Source organism: Pristiophorus japonicus, chromosome 2, assembly GCF_044704955.1.
Source record: "Pristiophorus japonicus isolate sPriJap1 chromosome 2, sPriJap1.hap1, whole genome shotgun sequence".
Lineage (NCBI taxonomy): Eukaryota > Metazoa > Chordata > Chondrichthyes > Pristiophoridae > Pristiophorus > Pristiophorus japonicus.
In genome coordinates, this window is record NC_091978.1 from 365,196,526 (window position 1) to 365,216,841 (window position 20,316).

A 20,316-nucleotide genomic window follows, 5' to 3' on the forward strand; every position below is an offset into this window, starting at 1 on the left:
ATTCCATTATCCATTGCGTTCCATAGAAATTGTAATGACACAGTAATTTTTAAAATTCCCCAGCTCTCTATATATTAGTAGCTCGTACTTAGAAAGACTTACATTTGTACAGCACATTTCACGACCTCAGGATGTCCCAAGTCACTTTACAACCAATGAAGTACTTTTTGAAATGTTGTCACTCCTGTAATGTAGGAAAGGTGGCAGTCAATTTGCAAACAGCAAACTCCCACAAACAGCAATGTAAGGATTGCACACTTTTACAGAAGGCACAGGAAGAGGCCACAAACTAAAAATGATTTAATACAAGCTTTTGGGAACGGGAGAAAAAGGTGCCAGCCTAGGGCAGGTGGTGATTCATCACCAATTAAGAACAATCTCTGCAGTTGAGAGCCAGACGCGTTTATGCATAGAAACAAAGAGGTTGATATATTTCATAAAAAACCCACAGAAGAGCACCTGGATTGAATGGCTGGAGGGGGAAAAAGAATTCTCTCTAGAGACTACAGTCTGCAAGAAACGAGGACAACAGAAGGACCCCACAAGGTGTGCATTTTTGGAGAACGGGGTACTTAAGATAAGGAGTTATCTTTGGCCCTGTCGACTCCGTGTGCAAACTGTGGACATCCAGGCCCATCACCGCAGTCAGCCAAACAGATCACCACAACCGACGAATCGATCCAGGCACATTAACGGAAGCCTCAGCTCAGCGGGTGTTTTATTCATAAAATGGATATATATATATATATATACACGAGCTGGGAGCAGCTCGGGGCGAATGGAAAGGAACGGAACGGACACGGAAGAAACGGAAGAGAAGAGAATGACCAGAAGAGGGAACACCGAAGAGGAACAACCGATCACGGAACCAACGACCACGAACCTACAATCGACGGTTACAGCAACTAACTGGATGGGTGTTTGTCTGTCTTCGGTCAATTCTCTCAGAAGTCGTGTTCTGTCGTTTTTAGTTAGTTGTTGCGTAATAAAATTGGCAATTGGATTAAGCCTAAATTTTGTGTCACATGTCGTCCTTTCCTGTAATTCCCGAGGTCTACGAATAGAGTGTAAAATGAACACCCTACAATAATGACCAGGTAATCTGTTTTTGTTATGTTGATTGAGGGATAAATATTGGCCCAGGACACCGGGTCTTCTTCAAAATAGTGCCGTGGGATCTTTTAGGTCCACCTGAGGGAGCGTACGGGACCTCATGCTCTCATGCACTCTGGGCAACAGGGCATGCAGCCTCTGATGGCTTCCAGAGTGTGGCTGTTGTCATACAGTGTCAGCTGGAGGCTAAGCGACATCTGACTGCTGCCATATGACGGTCTACCGGGGGCCTAAGGGTTCCACCACACCCCGCCGACCTGTGATCCCGCAGCTTGGTGGGGGAAGCGGGGTGCTGCCCCGGGGGAGTGGCGCTAGCTCCTCGGACCAGGATACTGATGTGGGCTCTCCGGCTCACATCAGCCCTGAACCGGGAGCTGCCAGTGCGTAATTGCTAACAACCATGGCTTCGCCCCGGCCACTTCCGACTGAAGGTGCACAGGAGCATGTGGCCCAGTCTTTAGCCGGCCCTTCCAGGGCCAGAGCTGGTCGAGGGCGTCCGAGAAGGACATCTGCAGCTTCCTCACCACACACACCGCCTTCTCAAAGCCAAGAGGCAGCCACAGAGGAGACACTGCAGCAAACTGTAAGGATAGGTCTGCGTAAGAGGGGTAATAAGGAGATGGACAAGGGTGATAATGGATGCTGTGAGTGTTTTGGAGACCCATTGCTTGGGTTGTAATAAATCTTTATTTAGTGTTTGCAATTTGTGATCAGGTCTGTCATTTCAGTGAGAATGATTTGTGAGAGGGCTTACAGGTTGGCCCATGGACATGGCCAGGTGCAGGTTTAAGTGGACATTTACTTATGTGAATCAGGCAGCTATGAGATGGCATTGTGCTTCCTTTGCAGGGTTAGGATAGGTGGGTGCCACCCACTTCCTGCACCTCCTCCTGAGCCTCCTCGTCTTCCTGAGCCTACTGGTCCACTTCCTCTTCCTGAACCTCCTCCTCCTCCTGAACCTCTTCCTCCTCCTTGGGCCTCCACCTCCTCATGGGCCTCCTCCTCATCCTCCTCCTCATGGGCCTCCTCCTCCTCCTCATGGGCCTCCTCCTCCTCCTTCTCGGGCCTCTTCCTCCTCCTCATGGGCCTCCTCCTTCTCCTCATGGGCCTCCTCCTCCTCATGGGCCTCCTCCTCCTCATGGGCCTCCTCCTTCTCCTCATGGGCCTCCTCCTCCTCATGGGCCTCCTCCTCCTCATGGGCCTCCTCCTCTTCCTCATGGGCTTCCTCGTCCTCATGGGTCCTCCTCCTCATGGGCCTCCTCTCCTCCTCCTTCTCCTCATGGGCCTCCTCCTCCTCCTCATGAGCCTCCTCCTCGGGCCTCCTCCTCCTCCTAATGGGCCTCCTGATGGGCCTCCTCCTCCTCCTGAACCTCCTCCTCCTCTTCTTCCTCCTCCTGAACCTCCTCCTCCTCCTGAGCTCCTCCTCCTCCTCCTCAACCTCCTCCTCCTGAACCTCCTGGGCCTTCTCATCCTCCTCCTGAACCTCCTCCTCCTCCTGAGCCTCCTCCTCCTGAACCTCCTCCTCCTCCTGAGCCTCCTCCTCCTGAGCCTCCTCCTCCTGAGCCTCCTCCTGAACCTCCTCCTTCTCATGGGCCTCCTCCTCCTCCTGCACAGGTGCCACTGTTGCGTCATTTTCTAATGGGTGGAAAACAGTGGGGCGGGAAATTCATTGAAGCCTTCCGTTGGCGGTTTGGAAATCCCGCTGGGGAGCGGACCGCTGGCATGCACTGCTAGAAAAAACACTTCTGCCCGAGTTTGGTCACAGCGGTGAACCGTAGGTGGGAGAAAAAAAAATGCCAAGGAAAAACCTGTTAGAGCAGCCCTTGGAACGGTGGTAGGTATAGGACCCTGCAAAAAGCTAAGTTAAAGTTTTTATTTTTAAAGTCTTTTGCAGCGATTCATTCGGAAAGGGGCTTGTGAATGTTTCGCGATTTTTAAATTTTTTTTGTTTTTTGGAAAAATACTTTGAGTGTTTTCCTCCCTCCCTAGGCCAAGCTCACAGCAGTAATCGGCCTGGGACTAAAGTTGACGAGGATCGCGGTTTCCGCCACGAATCCTCGTGCAACGCTGATTTTTCCCGCTGGGCGGATTTTCCCTCTTTTTTCATGAATCTTCCGCCTCGAAATCATAGCGGAGTCATAGTGTTTTTTTTTCGGCAAACCAGTGGTGGCGGTTTTTGATGAATTTCCAGCCCCGAGAATCTGACTCTTTGCACTGCCAGACCGGCCGGACGGCTTTTCAAGGGGAATTGTGCTTCCAGCCCGGGATCCGCGGAGTGCTGTCAATCACCTCCACGGAAGTGAGGGGCAAGTGAGGGGGAAGAGGTGCGTTGCTGCACATGGTAGCTAAGCCACATCAATGCTATCCCAATGCCGGTGGCCATTTCACCAAACCTCGCGGCCATTTGACTCCCCAGCGTAGCTGAGGTGCAAACGGCCCTTTCTCAGAGGGGCAACTTCAGCCCCCATATATCTACCAAATGTAGTCCAAAGCTTATCCTAATAATCATCATCATCATCATCATCATAGGCAGTCCCTCGAAATCGAGGAAGACTTGCTTCCACTGCTGCAATGAGTTCTTAGGCGGCTGAACAGTCCAATATGAGGGCCACAGACTCTGTCACAGGTGGGACAGATAGTCGTTGAGGGAAAGGGTGGGTGGGACTGGTTTGCCGCACGCTCCTTCCACTGCCTGCGCTTGATTTCTGCATGCTCTCGGTGATGAGACTCGAGTTTGTCATAGCTGCAACCTATGGGGCCAATTTTCCACATTGTCGATTTTTAGTGCAGTTGCAGAAGTATGTCCAATTTTTTAGTGGCCAACTGCGCCCCCACAAAAAAGTTCCACATTTCGTTGCAATAAACTTTCATCTTAGAGCGACCAGATTGTCCTTAAGCTCTGTGGGTGGAGCTTACGGTCTGCGCCGAAAAACCGAGGTTACCAGGGTCGCACCGAAGGGCTGAGGTTCATAATGAACCTGGCGATTAGCGATCTCCTGATGTCTGCCTGACAGTCGGCAATTTTCTTCATCAGCAGCCTAAACAAGCGATGGGTGTTTGGTGATGTTGGTGAGTACTGGCTAACCTTTCCCTGTCCTGCCAGATGCATTAGCAGCACAGCGTTGACCCAGTGTAGACAAGCGCCACACAGTATCTGACACTGGCATCTGTACCTAGTTTAATTAGCAAGAAAAATTCAGTAAATGGCAAGGTGATCCTTTTAGCTTCTGGACACCTATAGGAAGAAAGAACTTGCATTTATATAGCACCTTTCACGACCACAGGATGTCCCAAAGCGCTTTACAGCCAATGAAGTACTTTTGGAGTGTAGCCACTGTTGTAATGTGGGAAACGTGGCAGCCAATTTGCACACAGCAAGCTCCCACAAACAGCAATATGAAAATGAACGGATAATGGGGCTGAAATTGAGTCCCGCCTGAAAGCTGGTGCACCTCTCTTTTTTAAAGAGTTTTTATCGGCGTTTCGGAAGAGGTCCCCTCTTTCGCAAAATTCACCTCTTTGTCTTTTTTTTAATCGGCCAAGAAGTCGGTCATAAAGGGGATGGAAGTGCGGCGGTAAGTGCTGGTGAGGGGCGGAAGTGGAGGCGGAACGGATTCTCCACCGCTGTCGCTCAGAGAATCGGCCATCAGTCGCGATCGGACACTGGGCCACTGGTTGGGGTGGGGCAGGGGGGGTGGGGAAGCAAGGCTGCCTGTTGGTGGACCAGCCGAACCCGGGGGGGGGGAGGGGGGCGGTGGGGGGGAGGGGAACAATAGTCCGGCCGAAATGAAAGTCAGACGGAAAAAGAATAAAATGACGGCCGCGGCATTGATCCCTCGCCTTTAATCCTTTAATGGCCACCACACAGCCAGGGCAGAGAGAGAGAGAGCATACAAGGTGCACCGACAGAAAAAGCTCGGAGCGAGGTCGGGGGTCCCGGCAATGCGCATACTGATGACGCACTCACGGCCGCTCAGCAGTGGTCGGGCGGAAGTGGGGACCGGCAGAAAAACTACCGAGTTGAATTTATCTTGCAGCGACCATTCGAGCAGAAATGGGCGGCCGCTCGACTCTGCAACATGGCCACTGCAAACAGGCGGTAACGGGCCTTAAATAGGAGCTGATTTTCGGCCCCAATCTGTTTCAGTGAAGCTGGTTGAGGGATAATTATTGGCCAGGACACCAGGGATAACTCCCCTGCTCTTCTTCGAAATAGTGCCGTGGGATCTTTTACATCCACCTGAGAGGGCAGAAGGGGCCTCGGTGAAAGTCACATCCGAAAGACGGCACCTCCGACAGCGCAGCACTCCCTCAGCACTGCACTGGGAGCATCAGCCTAGATTTATGTGCTCAGGTCTCTGGAGTGAGGCTTGAACCCATGACCCATCTTGACTGAGAGGCAAGGGTGCTACCCACTGAGCCACGACAGCTAATTCAGCAGTCTCCCATTTGAGACAAATCGCCCCAAGAAGTTTTAAATGACCCCCGAAGGAAAGGGGAATACTTCAGCAGAAATTCACCCTCACAGAATAAGATCCAGCCCCATACAGTTTTGGTTCCCATATTTACGAAAGGATATACTTGCTTTGGAGGCAATTCAGAGAAGGTTCACTCGGTTGATTCTGGAGATGAGGGATTTGACTTATGAGGAAAGGTTGAATAGGTTGGGCCTCTACTCATTGGAATTCAGAAGAATGAGAGGTGATCTTATTGAAACGTATAAGATTATGAGAGGGCTTAACAAGGTGGATGCAGAGAGGATGTTTCCACTGATAGGGGAGACTAGAACTAGAGGGAATAGGGGGCCACCCATTTAAATAAGAGATGAGGAGGAATTTTTTCTCTCAGAGGGTTGTAAATCTGTAGAATTCACTGCCTCAGAGAGCTGTGGAAGCCGGGACATTGAATAAATTTAAGACAGAGGTAGACAGTTTCTTAAACGATAAGGGAATAAAGGGGTTATGGAGAACGGGCAGGAAAGTGGAGCTGGGACTCGGCTCGCTTCAGCCGTCTTCGAATTAAATGGCTGAGCAGGCTCGAGGGGACGAATGGCTGACTCCTGCTCCTATTTCTTATGTTCTTATGTAACGTGTAGACTGTTCGTGTTGAACTTGAGTACCCTGCATTGGTGTCTTGCTGCCGATTGTGAACTGTATGGTTTTTGCGCATCGCTCTTTGGAATTACGTCCATGATTAACCTTAAAGGCGATAACTGTCAACTGCTACCAGGTCATTACGAAGCCATTGCAATCGATTGGTTTGACAAGGGAGAGAAACACTCAGCCAGTCATTCTTGCCGTTTGGCTGTATTCACTTGCATGGAGTCTCCCTCCACTGTTTGGTTGGAGTAAGTATATCTGTTGACTATTATTGTAATATCAACTCTGCTTTTTCTCCACAGAGGCTGCCTGACCCGCTGAGATTTCCAGCATTTTCTGTTTTTATTCCAGATTCCAGCAACCGCAGTATTTTGCTTTGTATTGTAATATCCTGGTTATAATATTTGCTTAGTCGGATTAGTGTGTTCGCTCCGTTGAACCTTGAGTTTTATTTTCAGAAGGGAATCTCGTCTTAAAAAAATCAGCTGCACCATTTATTTTGGGGACTTTTTTTTAAGACTGTGGACTTAAGTGTATGAAAGATGCACAAATTTTCACAAATTTCCAGATAAACACACAGGCCCTGAGACAGGCAGAAACCCCAACAGATCTCCGAGTTAGAGGCTGGAAATTGGGACGGAGCTCGCTTACAGTGAGCCATATTCTAGGGCTGGGGAACATGGACAAGTCTTCTGCCCCAAAGGGAAGGCTCTGAGGGCCATTCCCGGGCTACCCTGGGAACTCGACCCAACAACAACAACATGTGCCTTTAACATAGTGAAATGACCCAAGGCGCTTCAAGGGAGTATTATGAGACAACATTTTTGACACCGAGCTGCATAAGTAGAAATGAGCGCAGGTGACCAGACACTTGGTCAAAGAGATAGGTTTTAAGGGGTATCTTAAAGGAGGAAAGAGAGGTAGAGAGGCGGAGAAGTTTAGGGAGGGAGTTCCAGAGCTTGGGGCCCAGGCAGCTGAAGGCATGGCCACTGATAGTGGAGCGATTACAATCAAAGATGCTCAAGAGAGCAGAATTAGAGGAGTGCAGATATCTCGGTGTGGGGGAGGGGGGCAGTGGTTGTGGGCCATGGAGCGATTTGTAAACCAGGGTGAGAGTTTTGAAATCAAGACGTTGCTTAACCAGAAGCCAATGCAGGTCAGCGAGCACAGGGGTGATGGGTGAACGGGACTTGGTGCGAGTTAGGACGCGGGCAGCCGAGTTTTGGATGACCTCAAGTTTACGTCGGGTCGAATGTGGGAGGCCAGCCAGCAGTGCGTTTGAGTAGTCAAATGTAGAGGTAACAAAGGCATGGATGAGGGCTTCAGCAGTGGATGAGCTGAGGCAAGGGCGGAGACGGGCGATGTTACGGAAGTGGAAATAGGCGGTCTTAGTTATGCTGCGGACATGTGGTCGAGAGCTCATTTCAGGGTCAAATATGACACCAAGGTTGCGAACAGTCTGGTTCAGCTTCAGACAGAAGTTGGGGAGAGGAATGGAGTCAGTGTCTAGGGAGCGTAGTTTGTGGCGGGGTCCGAAAATAATGGCTTCGGTCTTCCCAGTATTCAATTGAAGAAAATTTCTGCTCATTCAGAACTGGATGTCGGACAAGCAGTCTTGAAAGCAACCTTACGAGGCTTCAGAGATATGACATCCTCTTGTTTCCTGATCTGTTATCAATCAGTATTTTAGATAGTTTTATATTTAAATGAACATTATTGCCCCACCATGAGGTTGAACAAATCTATAGGTAGCTTGGATTTGTGAATGGTGCACAGTGGAACTGAAACAGGATAACTTACCCAGTCTGCAGGAATGGGAATCTAAGCCCCTGTACAAGGTAGAGAATCTCGGGATCATGGCAATTGGCTCAGATGCCACCACGCACCCAGTTATGCAATGCAGAAAGGTTCCTTCTTAACGAGGATCTCGCTAGAGGGATGCAGAGAAACGGGCAGTTACATAGTTCATCCACATCCCGTGGTGATGGAGCCAGGAGCCACGTGCGGCTTCAACACAACCCTAAACTGTACCCTTGAAATTTCCAATTCCATGAGCCAATGCGGGCAGCATACTGGGGAACTGTTCGACCAGCACTGAATCTGAATACCATTTTAGTAACATCCAGTGCCCAGTGACCAGCTCAAGTTTCAGCTACCGCCGCCCCCCACTCCCCGGGCCCCAACAACGATCGGACATAAGAACATAAGAAATAGGAACAGGAGTAGACCATACGGCCCCTCGAGCCTGCTCCGCTATTTAATACAACTATGGCTGATCCGATCATGGACTCAGGTCCATTTCCCTGGCCACTCCCTATAACCCCTTATTCCCTTATGGGCTAAGAAACTGTCTATCTCTGTCTTAAATTTATTCAATGTCTCAGCTTCCACAGCTCTCTGAGGCATCGAATTCCACAGATTTACAACCCTCTGAGAGAAGAAATTCCTCCTCATCTCAGTTATGGTTGCAAAATTGCAAAGTGCTGCAGTACAGCGGGACCTGGGTGTACTTGTGTATGAAACACATGCAGGTACAGCAGGTGATCAGGAAGGCCAATGGAATCTTGACCTTTAAATGGGCAGCCCCATATTCTAAGATTATGCCCTCTAGTTCAAGTCTCCCCTATCAGTAGAAACATCATCTCTGCATCCACCTTGTCAAGCCCCCTCATAATCTTATACGTTTCGATAAGATCACCTTCTTCTGAATTCCAATGAGTAGAGGCCCGACCTGCTCAACCTTTCCTCATAAGTCAACCCCTTCATCTCCGGAATCAACCGAGTGAACCTTCTCTGAATTGCCTCCAAATCAAGTATATCCTTTCGTAAATATGGAAACCAAAACTGTACGCAGTATTCCAGGTGTGGCCTCACTAATACCCTGTAGAACTGTAGCAAGACTTCCCTGCTTTTATACCTCCATCCCCTTTGCAATAAAGGCCAAGATTCCATTGGCCTTCCTGATCACTTGCTATACTTGCATACTAACCTTTTGTGTTTCATGCACCAGGACCCCCAGGTCCCGCTGTACTGCAGCACGTTGCAATTTTGCAACCATGACCTACCTACAGTCACTCCACGAGGAATGGGTGAGTCTAACTGAGGATCTGAAGGACAGCATGCTCGAATATGTACTGCCCGAGGGGAAGGATATCCTGAAACTACCAGAACACCTGCTGGAACTGAGGACACAGGCCGGGGCAATAATTAAGCAGCATCACCAAATTGAACAAGAGCTCAAACAACTGGGGAAGGACGTGGAGGCCAAGCTGGACATGAAGATGTCTCACGGTGGCGGACACATTGGGACTGGGGTGTTAGGGTAGACTTTCACCTCTGGATCGGAGTTGCATCTCATGTATTGGTGGTGGTGCAGCTGCTAATTGTCATCATACTTATGTTTGAGTATTGTACTCGATGTAAACGACGCTATAACCGAACCATTGCTGAAATCGTTGTATAGATTGGGGGAGAAGCAGGGAAAGGTTGAAGTAGCCACACCCATGCGAATCCAACCACCTGCCGGGCCAGCAGTGATGGGGTGAGGAGCATGGCCAGGGGAAGTTAGTTGGCCACCTTGGGCTAACACCAAGGGCCAAAGGGGGGGACGGAAGGGGTTAAAAGTTAAATCAGCGGCCTAACTGATGATGTGATAAAGGAGAAGACTGTCAAAAACAAAGACAGTTGCTGTCAGCATATTCCACGATGATAAATGAGATAAGCAAGATGTGATTTGCGAAGATAAGTGTTTGTGACTTGGACAATTAATTGGCCAAGTCCCGAAGATGTGAAGGAAACAAGATATAAGATTGTATATAGGCCAACTGCTCGAATGTAAAAATGAGACTCTCGTCTCAGCTATGGCTGAGGGGACCTCTCCCTGCACGTTTTCGAATAAAGATCGCTTGAAACCAGTACACGCCCGTCTCCGTCTGCATTGGGGCAGCGGGAAGAACCCCAACACACGCCCCCTTTGATGTAGGTTGCTGCAGGCAGGTAGCCAATCGCAAGGAATGGGGTGGAATCCCACCAGAACTGGGCGTCACCCTGCCAGTGGGTGATCAGTCCATTCTCCGCACTTGGGCGGACTGGAATTACTGACCGTCCTTCATAATCATCATCATCATCATCATAGGTAGTCCCTCGGAATCAAGGAAACTTGCTTCCACTCTAAAAATGAGTTCTTAGGTAACTGAACAGTCCAATACGGGAATTACAGTCTCTGTCACAGGTGGGACAGACAGTGGTTGGAGGAAAAGGTGGGTGGGACAGGTTTGCCGCACGCTCCTTCCAGTGCCTGAGCTTGGTTTCTGCACGCTCTCGGCGATGAGACTCGAGGTGCTCAGCGCCCTCCCGGATGCACTTCCTCCACTTAAGGCGGTCTTTGGTCAGGGACTCCCAGGTGTCGGTGGGGATGTTGCATTTTATCAAGGAGGCTTTGAGGGTGTCCTTGAAACGTTTCCTCTGCCCACCTGGGGCTCGCTTGCCGTGAAGGAGTTCCGAGCAGAGCACTTGCTTTGGGAGTCTTGTGTCAGGCATACGGACAATGTGGCCCGCCCAACGGAGCTGGTCAAGTGTGGTCAGTGCTTCGATGCTGGGGATGTTGGCCTGGTCTACATTGACAATACTCTGAGAGCCTGTCTGGCCACTCCCTGCTCAGAACCACACCGGTGAGGGGTTTGAAGTCTACAGCTGTAATGTATGCACCTGTAAGTACACTCCCCAGGTTTGTAGAGCTCTTGGCTCCCAGGCAATCATATCAGCAATGTTTTATGTTGAAATAAAGGTTAATTGTCCTCTGAACCAGCAATAAACACAATATTATTTAGTGATGTCATGAAATGTGCCGTTTGAAAGGTGCCATGCAAATTCAGTATTCAAAGTTCTGTAAGATAAGTGAGCAGCTCTATGCATTGTCCCGTGTGCTGTTCTTTGTCCCCTTTGGAAAGGTTTTAATCACATTCTTCAAAATTATTTTCATATTTGGCACAGGTTCATACATCCTTGAACATCAAATGATTTCCTGTACCTGGGATTATGTGACGATTTCTCTTTCTCACAGGAGTTGTACTTTGCTGCTATGCTGTTTTCTATTCTTTGTGCCGTTGATTCTGATATCCTGTTGCTACAAGACCACCCCAACCTCTGTCATCGAGCTACAGTACGCGGACGACGCCTGCATCTGCGCACATACAGAGGCTGAATTCCAGGATATAGTCGACGTATTTACTGAGGCATACGAAAGCATGGGCCTTATGCTAAACATTGGCAAGGCAAAGGTCCTCCACCAGCCTGTCCTCACCGCACAGCATTGTCCCCCAGTCATCAAGATCCCCGGCGTGGCCCTGGACACCGTGGACCACTTCCCGTATCTCGGGAGCCTCCTATCAACAAGAGCAGGCATTGATGACTAGATCCAACAGCACCTTCAGTGTGCCAGTGCAGCCTTCGGCCGCCTGAGGAAAAGAGTGTTCGAAGACCACGCCCTCAAAACTGCCATCAAGCTCATGGTCTACAGGGCTGTAGTAATACCCACCCTCCTGTATGGCTCAGAAACATGGACCATGTACAGTAGACTCCTCAAGTCGCTAGAGAAATACCACCAACGAATTCTCCGCAAGATCCTGCAAATCCCCTGGGAGGACAGACGTACCAACATTAGCGTCCTCGACCAGGCTAACATCCCCAGCATTGAAGCACTGACCACACTTGATCAGCTCCGCTGAGCAGGCCACATAGTTCACATGCCAGACACAAGACTCCCAAAGCAAGCGCTCTACTCGGAACTCCTTCACAGCAAATGAGCCAAAGGTGGACAGCGGAAACATTACAAAGACACCCTCAAAGCCTCTCTGATAAAGTGCAACATCCCCACCGACACCTAAGAATCCCTGGCCAACAACCGCCCTAAGTGGAGGAAGCGCATCCGGGAGGGCGCTGAGCACCTCGAGTCTCGCCGCCCAGAGCATGCAAATATCAAACGCAGGCAGCGGAAGGAGCGTGCGGCAAACCTGTCCCACCCACCCCTTCCCTCAACGACTATCTGTCCCACCTGCGACAGGGACTGTGGCTCTCGTATTGGACTGTACAGCCACCTAAGAACTCGTGTTAAGAGTGGAAGCAAGTCTTCCTCGATTCCGAGGGTCTGCCTAGGATGATGATGATGATGTTGCTACATATGTATGTTCAACGCCGTGACGAGCAGATGCAGGTAAGGAAGTCACGGTGGAAGTTATGACTGCTGTTGAACTCTGGTGGGGTGGGTGGGGTGGGGGGAGTCCAGAGCAAGGGGGCGTAACCTTAAAATTAGCGGCAAGCCGTTCAAGGGCAATGTCAGCAACACAACTTCTTCACACACAAAAGCTAGTGTGGAATTCTGGAAATGTTTCCCCCAAAAAGCTGGTGAGGCTGGAGGATCAAATGAAAATTTCAAAAACTGGGATTGATAGATTTCTGTTCAGCAAGGGCATTAAGGGTTACGGAAACAAGCCTTCTATTCCAGCATTAAACACACCGCAAAACTCATTCTGAGCCAAGGCAGGTAGATGGAGTTAAGATACAGATCGGCCATAACCTCATTGAATGGTGGAGCAGGCTTGAAAGGCTGAACGGCCTCCTCCTGATCCTATTTCTTATGTTCTTAGATTTTTTTCAAACAACATTTGATGCGATTCCACTGGTTACCACTTTCTGTATTAATCACTTTATTTTTTTAAAGTACAGGTGTAACGCCTAAAATCCTGAACCCTCAAGACTGAGGCCGTTCCGGATTCCGGGCTTTTACGGATTTTCGATTTGTATTCTGACATCAGGAATCCGGAAACAGCTAAACTCAGGTTCGGGTATTTCCGCATTTCGGAACGTCAGAATGGTGGGCCAGGGCGGGGAGGGGTTGTTCCCGCTGAGGAGCTGTTCGGGCCGTCCGGCCCCACCGAGGAGGATGTCACTGGGCAGGCAGGCGGGCCCCACCGCGGAGCTCGTCGGGCGGGCCGGTGAGGAGGCCCCGAGGTAAGGGCAGCGGCGGTGGGGCGAGGCGAGCCGCGACGAGGCCCCGGGGTTGGCGGGGTCGTCGGGTCCGGATTCCGGAACATTTTACGCATTCCGGACGACCCTGCCACCAATTGCTCCGGAGTCCGGATTGAGGAACATTCCGGATTACGGAACTCCGGATTCTCGACGCTGCACCTGTACTTTTAAATTTAACAGCTGTTGTTTTCAATTTAGGGATATTGAGAAGGTGGGAGGTTATAGAAGAAAAATATATGTTAGGCAGCAACAGACCATACAGAATGAATGGAAACTTGCCAAGATTGAGTTTGTAGTCATCGTTGTATTTGTGCTAACATGGTCCCCATATGCCTGTGTTGCATTAATTGGATGTGCAGGGGTAAGTCACTTTCTGTACATTGTTTATCGCATATTAAACGTGACATTTCTTCCTTTAAACAAAGTTACAAACATACGAACAATGACGGACAGGTAAAGACCACCTGGTCCATCCAGCCTGTCCCACACAATTGCAATACCTTGTGTATCACAACATATACACGCCACCCCACCCCGAAACCATGTGATCTCCTGGGAGAGGCAAAAAAACCAGATTTTAAAAACTCAAATATAAAAGCAAAATGCTGCGGATGCTGGAATCTCAAATAAAAACAGAAAATGCTGGAAATCTCAGCGGGTCAGGCATCATCTGTGGAGAGAAACAGAGTTAACATTTCGGGTCAACGACCCTTCGTCAGAACTGGAGATTGTTCGAAATGAGCACATTCTTAAGCACCGAAAGGGGGAGGACAGAACAAAAGGGAAGGTCTGTGATAGAGTGGAAGGCAGGAGAGATTAGAGAGACAAAAGGGATGATGGGCCGAATTGAAATGGTAATGGCAGAAGTTAGAAAAAGGTTAGTCTAGATAGGTTGTGAATGGCGGAATAATGACCAGCTGCCATTAGAGACAAAGAGAAAACCCAGGCCAATTTGGGAAGAAATAAAATCTGGGAAATTCCTCTCCGACCCATCGAGGCGATCGAAACCAGTCCAGGAAATCACTCTGCCCATTAAATTCCCTGCGGTACCTACCCTTCTGTAAGAGGTGATCTCCGCCACATCCAGAAACAAATCCAGCTTTCGCTTGAAGGAATTCAGCGAGTCTGCATCCACCACATTAAATGGCAGCTTGTTCCAGAGGTTTACTATTCTCTGAGAAAAGAACCACCCCCTGACATCTAACCTAGATCTAGCCTTATACAACTTAAATTTGTGACCCCTGGTCCTGCCAGTTAATTGTAATAAACTGTCAGCTGGAACACTGTCTATTCCCTTCATTATCTTATAAACCTCAATCATAACCCCTTAAGTCTATGCTGCTCTAAGGTATAGAGTCCCAACTCTTTTAACCTATCTTGATAACTAAAATGCTTAAGACTTTTATTTAGTCCCACAAACAGCAATGTGATAACGACCAAATAATCTGTTTTTGTGATGTTGATTGAGGGATAAATATTGGCCCCAGGACACCAGGGATAACTCCCCTGCTCTTCTTCGAAATAGTGCCATGAGATCTTTTACGTCCTCCTGACAGGGCAGATGGGGCCTCGGTTTAATGTCTGACATGAATAAAGTGGTACAGGAGTGGTTGGAAAGGCTCAGCAGGCCAGTCAGGGGAGAGTTAGCATTTTATGGTTGATGACCTGTCATCAGAACTTTAAAATGTAGGCTAATGTGGGCTTTGCACGGCAGCAAATCTCCGTGGATACTCGTGCAGGATCACCACTTCCAGGTGCAAAGATCCGCACCAATTGGCATTTGCCTATTTATACGGCACCTTTGATATCAGGTCCACGAGTCTGCAGCATCAAGACTAGAACTTAGCGTAGATAGGATCATTATATAGAGAAAAAAACTATCCACTCCGGTGCGTGGATCAATAACCAGAGGTCAGAGATTTAAAATCATTGACAAAAGGTATTGAGGGGAGAGAGTGGTGGGATCTGGAACGCTCTGCGTAAGCTAGTTCCATAAATAATTTTTAAAAAGAGTTGGACGGGTATTTGAGGATGAAGAACTTCTAGGTTTACGGATGTAATATTGGGCGGGATTTTTGGTTTTTTGCGTTTCCGCCCATTTCCGGGCGCAATTCGTGGCGGAGCAAAAAATTTAGCGCCGGGTTAACGCTAGCGCCAGAGCGAGGAATTTTCGCCGAATGTAAGTTCATGAGGAGCGTTGGCGTTAGCTTCGGCGTTACACCACAGACTTTGTGCGCCGGAGCTGAAAGTTCTGACGCTGAAAATATCTGTCCTTCTGCGCTTCTGGTCTGCTCTCCTGTCACAAACGCTAATGCAGGGCGAGGCCGCGCGCATGCGCAGTACAACCGGGGCTGAATCAGCCACTTCACATTTGGATTTTGATCCCGGAGGACGACGATTCCAGGCAGCGTGCCAGGCGATTCAGCCACGAGGCTGATGAGGCTCTAGTGGGGGCTGTGGAAAGAAGACAGCAGGAGTTGTATCTTCAGGGGTGGTTCGAGACCACTGCCGCCCATATTTAAAAGAGTTTGGAGAGAAATCGCTGAGGAGATCTCTGCCTCAGGGACTGTGGTCAGGCCTGGCACACACAGCGCCGAAAGAAGTTTAATGATCTGACACGGGTGGTCAGAGTAAGTACAGGTGCAGCGGCGAAAATCCGGAGTTCCAGAATCCGGCCTCTGGGACGATCCGTGGCAGGGTTGTCCGGAATCCGTAAAATGTTCCACAATCCGGATGCCTTGCCAAACTGTTACCACCGCCAGCCACTGAGTTAACACCGCCGGATATTCCAGGGTGTGAGAGAGAGGCACTGAATTAATACCGTCGGATAGTCCAGGGTGTGTGTATGAGAGAGAGAGACACTGAATTAATACTGCAGGGTATTTCAAAAAGTGAAATCCAACTAACAGAAATTGCAAGAATAAAAACTTCGACCTTGCATGTTCCAGGCCAGGGCTTCACAATCACCGCACCCCCTCTGCTCCTGGGTCTGCGTGCAAGTCCCCTTTGGCTTGTACAGGTATAGGTGTACCTTCCAACACATACAGGTACAAAAACAAGAGGGGGAAACTTGCCATGCGTTGCGATGAAGCGAGGACTACAAGGCCTGCGCGGAGAAGAAATACAAAATGACGTCCAAAAATTGGGAAATATCGGAACTTGGGCCCAGGCATTTCAGACTCGGGACGTGCCTCTGGCGTTGCGAAATCTGGAAATACCCGAAACTGGGCTCAGGCATTTCCGGACTTTGGACATCAGAAACACGCTCGAAAGTCCGGAAAAACATGAAAACCAGAACGGCCTCGGTCCCGAGGGTTCCGGATTTTAGGAGCTGCACCTGTACAATATTAATTCATGCACTCCTTCATTACTTCAATTATAAATCTGACACACGATTTGTTCTCATGCTGTTGGCACCTCTCAGCACTCTGTGGGTTGCCTCCTAAAATGCATGACACATAGGTCATCATCATCATCAAAGGCAGTCCCTCGAAACTCTCTGCACACATAGGGAGGCTTTGTTCAGCACCCTATTTGCCATAAATGATCTTTACACATTATTAAGATTGCTTTCTGAGATCTCATAAGATGGCTCCCCACTTCGATGTCCTCCTGATGAACAACGTGAAACCTCCAGGGCCATTCACACAGCATGGTATAAGTGCTTTGGTGGCTATCTGTGCCACGAGAGCAGAAGGACCCTCTTGCCGCGAGCAGGTGCGGACAGGCGGTATTCCGTCTCAGACCCTGCCACTCACAGACATCGAGGACAGCGTGGCAGGCCTCATTGGCTTCACTGGTCGAGCTGCTGACACTGTGGGTGCTGAACCGCGCCTGGATGCTGAAGCTAAGTCCTGCACATTCCCTGGGCTGGGTTGGGGCAATGTCCTGCACACTCCCTGGGATAGGTCGGAGCAATGTCCTGCAGTGTCTCTGGACTAAGGTTGGGGCAATGTCCTGCACACTCCGTGGGATAGGTCGGAGCAATGTCCTGCAGTGTCTCTGGACTAGGGTTGGGACAATGTCCTGCACACTCCGTGGGATAGGTCGGAGCAATGTCCTACAGTGTCTCTGGACTACGGTTGGGGCAATGTCCTGCACACTCCCTGGGCTGGGTTGGGGCAATGTCCTGCAGTGTCTCTGGACTAGCTATAATGGATTAGCAGTGGTCCTTCAAATGAGCCTGTGCTATGCGGCCTTGCTCATGTCCCCCTGCCCCCTCCCCTGCTGCTAACCACTCGTCTGTTACTTTCTACTTCCGTGGACAGATGCAGCAGAAGCAGCGAGAGACTGTGGGGGGATGTGATCGGGGACCAGGGGAGGCACAAGTTCGGGGCCAGGGGCCCAGGGGCAGCACGGACCAGCCCACACCATGATATATGTGCGCACTAGGTCCGTGCAGCAGAGCTGGTCTCCAGTCGTCTTGGATAACCGTTGCCACTGGACCAAGACCTAGCTCTGTCAAGCCCCGTGTGGTGGCTGATGTGCAACGGGCACCCCACGTTAAAAAAATCCACGCACAGGCATCTTCCACCCTTCAACATGTAGTTCAGGTTCTTCATTCGAAACACCTGTGAACTCATCCTTTTTTTTTTGGTGTGGAAGCAAGTCATCCTCATTTCGAGGGACTGCCAATGATGATGATGATGGCTTCCAGATGACCAGCCACAGGTGCAGCGCCCCTCAAGGGACCACCCCACATCAAGCCATCATGTGGAGGAGGAAGAAGAGGAGACCGGTGAGCCGACTCCAACACAGCATTCGGCGCAGCATCATTTGACCCCTGCTCCACCACCAGCACTCAGCTCCTCTGGGGACGACGTGCCGTACTCGGGGTTCGACGAATCCGAGGCACCAGTAGCGTGCAGCAACGCAGTGCCGGGGTTGAATCCCGCAGGCCATCTCTCCAGAGAATGAGTCGGCCAAGTCGGTCTGCTGACAGACAGGCAGACGTGGAACTGGACATGGTGGGAATGTCCAGGGAGAGCATCCAGGTCAGCCGCCAGCTCCTCGATGTCTTGGCTAGGATTCCCGCGAGCATTGACAGTCCGAAAGCGACCATTATGGAGGCAGGGTCGCAGATTGTCAGTGCAAGCCGTGATACCAGCGAGGCCATCAGTGCCCACACAATTGGCTGATAGCCTCCAGCAGTGACAGTGGAGTGTGGCGCGGACCCTTGCAGAATATGACGCATCACAGGCACAAGGCTACCGCCATACTCTCTGCATTTCCACTGTCCCACAGGGAAGTGACGGTCCCGAAGCAGGCCAGCAAGGTGCTCCGGTTCTCGGGACCCGCCCTGTCGGCGACTGAGTGGCTCCAGGGATATGCGAGGTGATGTTAATTCTCTGGATGACAGCATTCCGTCTCCCCCCACTCAGTCACCAACCAAGCATCAGCGACAGTTGTCACCCAAGCCACCTCTGACTGACCACGCCGATGAAGAGGCGAGCCAGTCAGAAGCCGAGCCTTCCACACCACGAGCTGGTCCAATGCGTCCCCAGATGCCATCTCCATTGACTCTCCCCCCAACAAAGCAGCACTCTGGCAGCCTTACTGCACACCATCTCGGTGCCACTTTGGCAGCAGGCAAGGGAGGGTGATAAAGGGAAGGGGGGCAAAAGACGGTGAGAAAAAATAGTGGGATTGGATATGATGTTGCTGCATTATGTTGTTGATGCTTGAGGCATCGTATGTTTTATGTTACAGTATCATTATGTTACAGGTTATGTTACAATATGACACTGGATTATGTTCCGATGATGTTTTTGAATTATCACACTGCTGGATGCAGCTCATTTTATTTAAGTCTCACAAGGTTACAAAGTTTACATAGAAACTTAGAAACATAGAAAATAGGTGCAGGAGTAGGCCATTCGGCCCTTCGAGCCTGCACCACCATTTAATAAGATCATGGGTGATCATTCACCTCAGTACCCCATTCCTGCTTTCTCTCCATACCCCTTGATCCCTTTAGCCGTAAGGGCCATATCTAACTCCCTCTTGAATATATCTAACAAACTGGTATCAACAGCTCTCTGCAGTAGAGAATTCCGCAGGTTCACAATTCTCTGAGTGAAGAAGTTTCTCCTCATCTCGGTCCTAAATGGCTTACCCTTATCCTTAGACTGTGACCCCTGATTCTGGACTTGCCCAACATCGGGAACATTCTTCCTGCATCTAACCTGTCCAGTCCCGTCAGAATTTTTTATGTTTCTATGAGATCCCCTCTCATTCTTCTAAACTTCAGTGAATGCAGGCCCAGTCGATCCAGTCTCTCTTCCTATGTCAGTCCTGCCATCCCGGGAATCAGTCTGGTAAACCTTCGCTGCGCTCCCTCAAAGCAAGAACGTCCTTCCTCAGATTAGCAGACCAAAACTGAACACAATGTTCCAGGTGTGGCCTCACCAAGGCTCTGTGCAACTGTAGTAAGACCTCCCTGCTCCTATACTCAAATCCCCTAGCTATGAAGGCCAACATGTCATTTGCCTTCTTCACCGCCTGCTGTACCTGCATGCCAACTTTCAATGACTGATGTACCATGACACCCAGGTCTCGTTGCACCTCCCCTTTTCCTAATCTGCCGCCATTCAGATAATATTCTTTGCCCACAAAGTGGATAACCTCACATTTATCTACATTATATTGCATCTGCCATGCATTTTCCCACTCACCTAACCTGTCCAAGTCACCCTGCAGTCTCTTAGCATCCTCCTCACAGCTCACACCGCCACCTAGCTTAGTGTTATCTGCAAACGTGGAGATATTACACTCAATTCCTTCATCTAAATCATTGATGTATATTGTAAATAACTGGGGTCCCAGCACTGAGCCCTGCGCAACCCCACTAGTCACTTCCTGCCATTCTGAAAAGAACCCGTTTTTCCCGACTCTCTGCTTCCTATCTGCCAACCAGTTCTCTATCCAAGTCAATAAATTACCCCCAATACCATGTGCTTCAATTTTGCACACTAATCTCTTGTGTGGGATCTTGTCAAAAGCTTTTTGAAAGTCCAAATACACCACATCCACTGGTTCGCCCTTGTCCACTCTACTAGTTACATCCTCAAAAAATTCT

The 20,316-nt window shown here is 49.7% G+C and overlaps 1 protein-coding gene across 1 annotated transcript; it reads left to right on the forward strand.

Annotated features, from left to right (window-relative positions):
• The first annotated feature begins 3,292 nt into the window (after nucleotides 1-3,292).
• Nucleotides 3,293-18,376, forward strand: LOC139231855 (melanopsin-B-like). The gene is given in 8 exon segments (XM_070862537.1): nucleotides 3,293-3,412; nucleotides 3,990-4,183; nucleotides 6,257-6,311; nucleotides 6,313-6,460; nucleotides 11,205-11,359; nucleotides 12,424-12,437; nucleotides 13,437-13,691; nucleotides 18,037-18,376. Coding segments are annotated over 8 exon segments (1,281 nt in total).
• Nucleotides 18,377-20,316: the final 1,940 nt, after the last annotated feature.